This window comes from Watersipora subatra, chromosome 3 (assembly GCF_963576615.1).
Source record: "Watersipora subatra chromosome 3, tzWatSuba1.1, whole genome shotgun sequence".
NCBI lineage: Eukaryota > Metazoa > Bryozoa > Gymnolaemata > Cheilostomatida > Watersiporidae > Watersipora > Watersipora subatra.
This window is the reverse complement of record NC_088710.1, coordinates 70,222,561-70,232,988: the sequence shown is the minus strand read 5'-3', so window position 1 is coordinate 70,232,988 and position 10,428 is coordinate 70,222,561. Positions and strand designations below refer to the sequence as shown.

The 10,428-nt window shown below is 36.9% G+C and overlaps 1 protein-coding gene across 1 annotated transcript; it reads right to left on the bottom strand.

Moving 5' to 3' along the window:
* LOC137390951 (uncharacterized) lies at positions 1-9,858 on the bottom strand. The gene is made up of 7 exons (XM_068077264.1): positions 9,796-9,858; positions 7,131-8,317; positions 4,530-4,674; positions 4,092-4,259; positions 3,253-3,351; positions 1,052-1,197; positions 1-721 (listed from the first exon to the last, which is right to left on the bottom strand). The coding sequence occupies exons 2-7, from the start codon at positions 8,291-8,293 to the stop codon at positions 1-3; spliced, it is 2,442 nt and encodes an 813-aa protein (XP_067933365.1). The 5' UTR covers positions 8,294-8,317; positions 9,796-9,858.
* Between the last annotated feature and the right edge of the window lie 570 nt (positions 9,859-10,428).

The window sequence follows — 10,428 nt, the reverse complement described above, 5'->3', positions numbered from 1 at the left end:
TTAGGGATGCAGATTATATGTGGGCAGTTGCTCAGATGCCCCCGCGCTCTCATCTTCCATCGGTTTTTGGCGCCTCTGTCTCACTGGCGTTGTGATGGCCACTTGAGGCGAGATTTTCAGAGGTACTGGCTGGTTTTCATGTTTGAAGATTAGCCAAAGCTCCTTTATCACACACGCTGAGACAAGTTCATTAGCATTAAGCGCAAGATACTTCATGGTTAGGTAGCCATCCCAGTTGAGATATCGCTGCACGAACTGTAAGAGAATTGTCTTCTCCTTATTGGAGTTGTAGCTATCTAGCGATAGCAAGGCTTCTTTCATATACGTGAGCCGGTATTTAACTGTCAAGTTGGTGACTTCATACACAAATATCAGAAGGTTCAGCAATGTCACTAGAGCAATCCAGTACCAGACACACAAAAATATCTTTGCATTAAATATATTAATGGGTAGGTTACATTGAACGGTGTATGGCAGGTGCTGGGCAAGAGATCGTATCTCAAAGTCGCACATGGTCACTTTTGGGAACATCGTGCTCTCTGACGGTGAAATTTCATAGTTGAATACGTCAGCAATCCTGCGGATTCCATAAGTTATATAGTCATAGCCCATAAAAAGGTAGAGAGAGTAGATCTGCACTCCGTTGCTTAGGAGGTAAAGAAGCTTTGTTGTAATCCATATAATGGTAAGACTCTTGCCTTGGTAACATCCGCACAGTTTTCTGAAAGTCAATCATATTTGCGTTATGGCCAAATTATATTGGATCGACAGCAATGAGACTATCTGCTCTAGTTTCATCAGCCTCCGTAATAATGAGGCTAGCAGCTCTAAGTAATAATTCTCTAAGCTGAGCTGTTGTCAAACATTTGCATGTCCAACAGCTATGTGTAAAATATTGCCATAAAATTATATCTAGAACTCCAACTTGGACTGGGTTTGATACAGTAGATTGAGAACTAAGCATCAAATTACTTAAAACTAGTTCTATTATCAAAAATAATCTGCTGTTGAACTTACTTTCAATTACAACCATAAAATAATCATGACATACTGTGACAGTTGAGAGCATTTGGAGTTATCATCTCCCGTAAGTCTGGTCAATTTCAACGCTTTGTTTATGTGGCATCCTATTCCTCTTACATGACTATCTACAATTTCCGTTTTAGTAGACACACTCAGCATTCTCACACTGCAAACCTGCAATTAATAACCCTTTTTAAAGTCTTCCCTCATTGTATATACATGGAATGTAGTGGTTGCTCAGTGAGAACACAATTGATCCTTCCTTTGATACATATTTGCACTTCCGCCAACTAGCTTTCACACGCATTTCTCATCAAGACACCAGTCAGCCAAAGTGTACATAATCATTAACAGCATTATACAAAACGTTAAACCTGTTCCTCGGCTATTGGCTTACGAAATACAAGTATAAAATATAAACCTTCTTAGATGCAAACTCACAAAGTACAGGTACAACATAAACCTTCCCAGACGAAGACTCATTAAGTACAGGTACAACATAAACCTTCTCAGACAAAAACTCACAAAGTACAGGTACAACATAAACCTTCTCTGACGCAGACTCACAAAGTACAGGTACAACATAAACCTTCTCAGACAAAGACTCATAAAGCACAGGTACAACATAAACCTTCTCAGACGAAGACTCACAAAGTACAGGTACAACATAAACCTTCTCAGACGAAGACTCACAAAGTACAGGTACAACATAAACCTTCTCAGACGCAGACTCACAAAGTACAGGTACAACATAAACCTTCTCAGAAAAAAACTCACAAAGTACAGGTACAACATAAACCTTCTCTGACGCAGACTCACAAAGTACAGGTACAACATAAACCTTCTCAGACAAAGACTCATAAAGCACAGGTACAACATAAACCTTCTCAGACGAAGACTCACAAAGTACAGGTACAACATAAACCTTCTCAGACGAAGACTCACAAAGTACAGGTACAACATAAACCTTCTCAGACGCAGACTCACAAAGTACAGGTACAACATAAACCTTCTCAAACGCAGACTCACAAAATACAGGTACAACATAAACCTTCTCAGGCGAAGACTCACAAAGTACAGGTACAACATAAACATTCCCACACGCAGACTCACAAAGTATGATTACAACATAAAATTTACGTTGAAGATAAAATAAATGCTCTTAAAAATAGGACAATGGTCACTGCTTTAAATATCCTGAAATGCCCACAGAAAATTTTGATACTGATATATAAGATGTTAAAAATTACTATAGAGTCATTAAGCAGTTGACAAACATTTTCCCTCAATGATTGAATAATATTTCCGAAAGTTTGTTTTATGAAAGCGCTATTTTTAGTTTTTTGCCTCTACATAGTTGAGTTCTTTGATCAAGGTATCACCAAAAACAAATTCTGCATTTTTGCTCAGTTACTTTGCATGAGGAGAAACTTGTTTTATTTCTGCAACACTCCGTAAGCAAAAAGGATGGAGCAATTACATTAGTGAGCAAATGAATTTTATTTACATTTTAAATTAATCTAGTGGTATTAGTTTCAAATCATGTTGTGATATGTATGTGTGTAAATATAAGTGGCCCTAGTGTATGTCTTCCAGGTTGTATGTAAATACACTTTACGTAATAGGGAGCCTGAAAGATCATGCAAATGAATTTTATGTTCAAACAATAATCTTCGTAACACAAGACAAAACATTCTGGAAAAAACCCAACCTGATACAGACAGAGTAAACATCTAACACTAAGCGATGTATTCAAGCAGAGAGTATGCGCTTTTGAGATCACGCGCAAAGAGTTTTAATGTAAAAAACACATAGTTTCAATGAAATTAATACAAAACTGTATAAAGATTTTGTCTATGTATATTAGTAGTACTGTTATCAATATGTTTGTATAGTATTAGTATAGCACTTTAATATAGCAATCGTGGCAAAACTTACAGGTTGATGATAATAGGTAGCCTTTAGAGCATTTGCTTATTTTCCATCAACTAAGAAATAATGGCATCCATACCAAATGTGACCCCCATAATAAGACTTGTTCATCAACCTCAGTGTTAATGATAATCATGCCATATATTCCTGTTTAGCAGACTTTCAGAGTTTCTCATACAAAGTATTGTTGTTACTTCTCACATGACTTAAAACACTCAAGTTCAATATGTTGTTTTAAATAATAATGCCTATGGAAAAAGTTAACCAAGCTGTAATAGAAAACTATTAGCGACTAACCATGTCTTCAACGCTTAGCCCGGACGATGCTGAGCCGACATACCAAATGAGGCCAGGCAGATAAAACAGGATGCCCAGATAGGTCAACATGAAGGGAACCTGCAAGTATAGATCAAAGACTCTAAGTTGGCCCACAGCTGATGACCTAATAAGCAAAGCTGGTACAATTGCTAAGCCAAGTCTAAAAAGGCTTTTCATAGCTGACTGTATTATATAGGTAAACGTTTGTAGGAACATCTAGGGGCTTGTTTTCAAAGGACTTATTTGTGAAGCGTTAAATCAACTCTCAATAAACTGGTGGCAAGATGTAAGTCCTGTGTAATATTTATGTCATACCTAGAAAGCAAGAGTTTTATAAATTGGTGGGACGTAATACAAAAGAGTGCATTTATCCAAAGCCTTCTGTTCCAAATGTGCAAATGTTTTACTAAGTTCTTATACAGCGATAGCATAGCAACACACCCCCATATGGTACTGCAATGCCATCATGAAAACAGCTGTGTTGCTCTCATTCTGTCGTGCTTCAGCGTTGTAGCGAAGCACCTGCGCGATGCGCCATCTTTCTGCCAATTAAATGGCCTTAGCGATCAACAGCATCACACTTGTGCCTGTGCATAGATCTTCATATGAGGCATCGCACAACCATAGCTCTACTAACTATGGAAACATGACCTGCTAGTTGGCCCAGTGTAGCGCTTCAGCACTGGCGGATCCGGGCCTCGCTACAGTATTGCTGTATAAAAACGTAGTATGTGTAGGAAGTCTAGATATGCGCTCCAGATAACGGAATATAGAGTAAAACGATACATGCCAGACAAACTTGAATAAAAGCAGTTTACCCATTGGTAGTAGACAATGTGTTTTCGATGTTCCTCGTCAGGTAGATCAGTCTGATGAGGCGGCACATAGTATGTGTTCTTTGCCCAGCAATGAGCGTTCGTGTAATCAATCCAGCTTTCAGGAAACTGAGATGGTGTCCAGCAGTGAATTGCATGCTCTCGAAATATCTAAAAGCACGCTAAAACAATACAAGACCAATTCACTATAAACAGAACTTGACACCAAAAGACTGGGCCTCAAATACTCTATACACCAGATGTACAGTGCACAGACATCGTAGACATACAGCATTCACTGTATGTCTACCAGTGAATGCTGTATTACCAAGTTGCACCAATATACACGTACCTGACCGATGTTCGAGGTACAAACATGTAACACTATGAGAGCCTTAAATATTTGCTATTAATAAAGCATGAGAGATCTATAGTCTATACCTGGTAGAATGTGTGCATGAAGACGAAGAAAAACATGACACTTGTTGAAACTTTGTGGTTTAATTTATCTAAGAAATCGTCATCTCTCCTATGGAAGTGTATGGCTGATGCGAATGGCTCTAGCACGACCACCATCATTTCTAAACTGAGAACAAACAAGGTCATAAAAACCATGTAACACAGGCGAGTGCTCTTCTATCATACTCATTTTCATAGAACTGAAAATTCAAGAGCAATAGATACATTTTATATCAACAATGTCTTATTATCTTGCTTAACTTACGCGAAAGACATGCTTGCAGTCCTTTTGCAGTCCTCTGTCCCTAGTTTATGTGTCGGTGGACATCAGTGTATGAATCGACTTTAGTGGTATAACGGCGTATTTTACCCAGACCACTGGGTTACGGATAAGCGAACGCTATCTATCGGTGTAACTACATACACGTATATTGCTTCGACCGTGGGCGATGCGCACGATAGAGCTGCGGATAAGGTTTGCTACTAATTATGGAGCCTTGCAACTTGTCAGATGACGTAGTTTTGGTAGACAGCTTCTGCCAATCAATTATACGCAGTTAAGTATTTCCTTCTGCCCCAAGATTTTATAAAAATGTTCTTAATTATAAAAATGTGTTTTTTAGCTAATAAACATGTAACGAATATTGTAATTTCTCACATGTTCTGGAAGTTGTATCTATCTGATGAGCCATGAAGTGTCATGAGTGCTGAATGAATCATCGCAATAGATTGATCTAGAGCAGTCTAGAGGCAAGCTAGAGTAAGGCATCTCGATCTGTTAGCTTAATGGTCAGGGCCCATAAAAATTATCATTTGCTCAAGTTAGTAAAAAATTAAATTATACTTTTTGTAACTATGGAAGCTAAAAAACATGAACAATAAATTAATTGAAAGGAGAATAAGAGTTTGTAAATAGCTGATACTATTGTGTTTATTCCGCCAATTAAATATTTTTGAAAAACATTATAAAATCGTTGTAGAATTAGTTTTAACTCAAACCATCAAGTTTTAACCTATTAAAATGAAAAATCATTAGTGTCATAACTTTGAAATAACAAGTTTCATGAAATTTTTAAAATAGTATAAATCAATTGAGTTAGTCTGGTGAAAACTTTTTTTAACTTGAACTAGTAAGTAAACACTATTAACTACCGATGTCTCTTTTAATGGAATAATTAGGAAGATATCGTAACTCCTTTAAGAAGTCATTTCATTCTATCATGCACTGCTTCTCTGCAGTATTGTTTGCCCATATGTAATACCTTACACACGACTATCTTTCATGTTGGGAGAAAGCTGAGTCGCTCCTGATCAAACATGATCTTTAGATTCTTTGATTATTATTTGAGTAAACACTAGGCAAAGACTCAAAGGATTAGCGAAACTGTGCGTCGCATCAAATTCTCCTACTGCTTCTAATATTTTAACCGGTGTATCCTGTCTTTTTCAACATATGCAGTTTTCTACATTATCCGTAAAGCCTTCGGACAATGCTCCCCGTTGCTCACTAGTTTATCAAAATATGTTCTATGGCTCTACACATCTTGACTCATTAGCTAAATGCAGCCTATTTATTTGTTTAAAATTTTCTGAAGTTGAAATGAGAGCCACACTGAGTGTGCCAATTATCTTCAAGGCCATTACTGAACCTTTCATGTCAATATTAACCTTCCACCTACCTAGTCAAAAATATTGGAAGCAATTTGCCAATGCTAATAGCGTAATGTAGTACAGTCCTTTAGTGTCTGGCCAACAAAGCCAATAGATTACCAACGTAATAGCTAACAACCTATTTAGGATAACTCTATGCTCAACACCCTAAGTTAATTTAGTGAAGCTGTAATGGCCGACTGATACATTAATGCTATAAATAGGTCACAGCAAAGCCACTTTTATACAGACCCGAATGAAATTAAGTACTTTTTAAAAAAAATTTATGTCAGATTATGACAGTTCAATCAGAACTCCTGGTAATTCAGTGCATCAATTGCAATGAGCTGACTGAAGATGAGTAATCAATCAACCTATTGATGTCAAAATGAACGTCTGCAATGAACATGCGTGAACTTGGTAATCACACAGTATGCACTCACTCTTTTTGTATGAACACCTGTTGGTTGTTGTTATTAGATGGGCAGCACTTGTGAACACTCAATGACGTCAGAAAAGTTGAGATATGCTATAAATCATGACGTTGCATATTGTTCTGTAGTGTTTATAAATAATTTAATATTTTTGTTGGAAAAAGTTGACAATTTAAAAACAATCAAAATAAATTCAATAAAATTAATTGTTTCTATTTTATAAAACAAAATAGAAACAAATTCTTTCTATTTTCTGTGCTAAAAGGTATTCGATACCATAAGCTCAGATGAATGAGTAAGAAATATTTAATAAAACATAATAAAAAATTTATAGATTCAATATTGCTAACTTGATATAAAAGTGCTTGGCAGTGATATTCCAGCTGAACATGTAGAGGTTTACATGCGTTCAATCTATTGAAAATTTCAAAGATTGTGATTAGGACATGTTGGTTTAGTAATGAGTTTTCTTCGTCTATGACATCATACATCGTCTCGCCTTTGCTTTTTATCGTAAGTTTTACAGAATGTTTCCCAGAGGGCCGTGATGAGCTCACTCACTACTACTTCATTAGTGTTTTTACCAACCATCCTCATCAGGAAGTGTCCATCCTGACGCATATAATTGTTAGAGAAAGCGTTTAGTTTCACGTGGTCTACTTGGCGCTGATACTTTCCAGAGACCTTCAAGTAGGTCTTTATGTAGCTCCTTCTGTTTGACGTAAAGGCAATCCAAAGCCAGTAAATGAGAGAAAAAAAGTTTAATATAACAAGCATGACAAGCCAAAACCAAACGAAGATGAATATCTTTTCGTTGAAAAGGTTCACAGGAAGTGTGCACTGGACGGTGTGAGGCTGGTTCCTAGCCATGCTGCGCACAAGAAAATCACAGAGAGTCACTCGGGGAAACCTCTTGGATTCTTTGTATTCCCCGGTTGAGCTGAGGTCACGTAGCACATCTACACCGTAAAACATGTAGTCTGTTCCTAAGAAATGGTTCATCATATAAAGCTGCAGTATCGCATTTCCAAGATATAGTACTTTAGTCACAAGGTATACAGTTATTAGAAAGTTTCCATATCGTTTACCACAAAAACACCCGCACTCCGCCATTTTTTGCTTAAATGATACACAGCACCCTCTTCTTATTTCACGAGTATATCCTAGTGATCTGTCAATGTGCTTAATAAGAAACTTAGTAACCTTGTCTCTTGATTCTGGATTGATATGCTCAATCTGTCGCAATGTCTGCACGACCTTGTTGATGTCCATGCCTAGCGAACGATTAAGTAAGGCCCAGTGTACAGACGGCAGGTAGAACATAAAAGCTTGCAGGAAGAGCACCAAAGGTACCCACTGATAATAAACGATCTCCTTACGAGGGGCCTGTACAATATTCAGCTCTGACATGGGTATGTAGTAGGTGTTTGATATCCAGCAGATGGAGTTTGTGTATTCTGTCCAACTCTCAGGAAACTGAGCAGGAGCCCAGCATTTGATAATATCGCCAACATACTGGTTGGTTGTCACGACAATGGCGAGTATGCAGAAAATGATTGTGGAGTACTTATGGTTGATCCTGTCAATGCTGTCCTCATCAAACCTGTTGAAGTGGTGAATCACTTGTGACATAGGCTCAACGGCTTCGAATAAAATTGACATCTTGACTTGTCTGCTGGGTCGACTCTAGAAAAACATATGACGAGAACATAGTATAACACAAGCATAAATGACAAGAACATAACATAGAACAAGCATATACGACGGGAACATAGAATAGCACAAGCATATATGACAAGAACATAGCGTAACACAAGCATATATGACGAGAACATAGCGTAATACAAACAAGCATATATGACAAGAACATAACATAACACAAGCATATATGACGAGAACATAGCATAACACAAGCATATATGACAAGAACATAGCATAACACAAGCATATATGACAAGAACATAGCATAACACAAGCATATATGATGAGAACATAGCTGAACACAAGCATATATGACAAGAATATAGCTGAACACAAGCATATATGACAAGAACATAGCTGAACGCAGTTATAGAAGATATAACAATAATCTAGCAATGTAAGAGAATGTACGTAACTAAAGTGTACGTGTTGTTTTGCAAATTTATCAACCAACAACATTGTGACTTTTATGATTGAGCATTTTTACATTGAGCGATTTTACCTTCTGAAGTTTTGGTTCCTCTGATCTTCCAAAACTGAATGTACAAACTCAGAAAAAATTGTAAAAATGAATGAAATTTTGGGTTTAATGGAATAAATATATATTAGCCGTTCAAAACTTTTAGCATACAGTATGTTCAATAGCATATCGTTCAACTTGATGTATTGCTGTTTCTAAATATTTTCTTTATGGTTTAAATGTAAGTTAGATACTAGCCTTTGCTCATGTGCCTCTAGGTGTAACGTATTTCCTGTTAATTGTGAAATTCCTTACAGGTTCGTAGAACTACTTTTAAGCACTTATCATCTTGTTGATGTAAAGTTTAAAATGTAAGTGTCACATTATTCTACAAGAGCTGGTATCTAGGTTAATGGCAGATGTTTAAATACTTCTGATGCAATAAAATTTGTATATTGAAATCATTGCACATGCTATCTAGCAAACAACTTTAGCTAAAATCTTAGCTATACCTTAATCTAAATAGAACAAACTTACGTTCACATACCTATGTTAGAACTCCATAACAAAACACGCCAATACACACTGAATCGCTGGAATACTTTTGCTATTGGCCATCACAGATGAAGAATGCTGACGATTAAGCGCGGCTATATATTAGCTTTTAGCTAAGCTTGATCCATTATTATATGAAATGTCTGGCACACAGGCATTATTATGATAGTGAGAGAGAACAAAAATGTAGTATTATCATTGCAAACGAACCTAAATGGTACCTTGCATTGAAGTGATTATCGTAAAGCCACTATGGTGAAATAAAAATATTTGCAATAAAACATACAATTGTGTCCATAAGCGAGATCAAAGGCTTAAAAACAATCAGCTTGCATAACATACATAACAAATCACTTACACAGAAACCTGAGCTGGTTAAAGAATTTCGTAATATATTTTCTATTCACCGCGAATAAAAATAGAAAGTCATCAGAGAGACAAAGCACACCTTTCAACTCAATCCAACCTTTAGTCAAATGATTTCAAAACTTGATGTTGCCTGTGGTAGTCCAGCGGATCGTCTAATACAGCCTCATTTGTTCGTTCAGTAATCGTCTCCCATCATTAATATAGTCTCCCAGTGCCAAAATTAATTCAGCTCTGCACGGCCACGTATGAAATGAATACTTGAGACACCTGTTAACACCACCGATCATCAAACATAATAGGGTGTAAGAATCACCTTTCAAATCAAATACTCTTAGTCAGCAAACACAAAGATTATAAGCTAACTGGCGAGAGCACGACTCACCATGTCAGGGGATTACATCCACTCAGCGGAGTCTCCGCTATTACATACTAGCTTGACCGGCTATGAACATTGAATCAGTGTTAAACACACAATCAGGTGTAACACACTTGTGGGTCATTCATTATGTACTAGACTTTCTTTTACCTGCAGTTATGTAACCAACTTCTTAAACTTTTTCATTAGCGCTGTAGAAAGTGCATATGCAAATAGATTTGGTCAAGGTTGGTTTTGCACACAAATAAGGCATCTCTGCTGAACTTACAACAGTTGTGAGTTGTTGTCAATTGTTTGTCCTTCACAACGCAAAACTTTTGGCCTAAATAAACTAAT

Coding starts and splice junctions, on each gene's coding strand:
- LOC137390951 (XM_068077264.1), bottom strand. CDS start 8,293: ATGTCAATTTTATTCGAAGCCGTTGAGCCTATGTCACAAGTGATTCAC. Junction 1,198..3,252: donor GGCTAAGCGTTGAAGACATG/GTTAGTCGCTAA, acceptor TATTAATTGCAG/GTTTGCAGTGTGAGAATGCT. Junction 722..1,051: donor AAATGCTCTCAACTGTCACA/GTATGTCATGAT, acceptor ATTGACTTTCAG/AAAACTGTGCGGATGTTACC.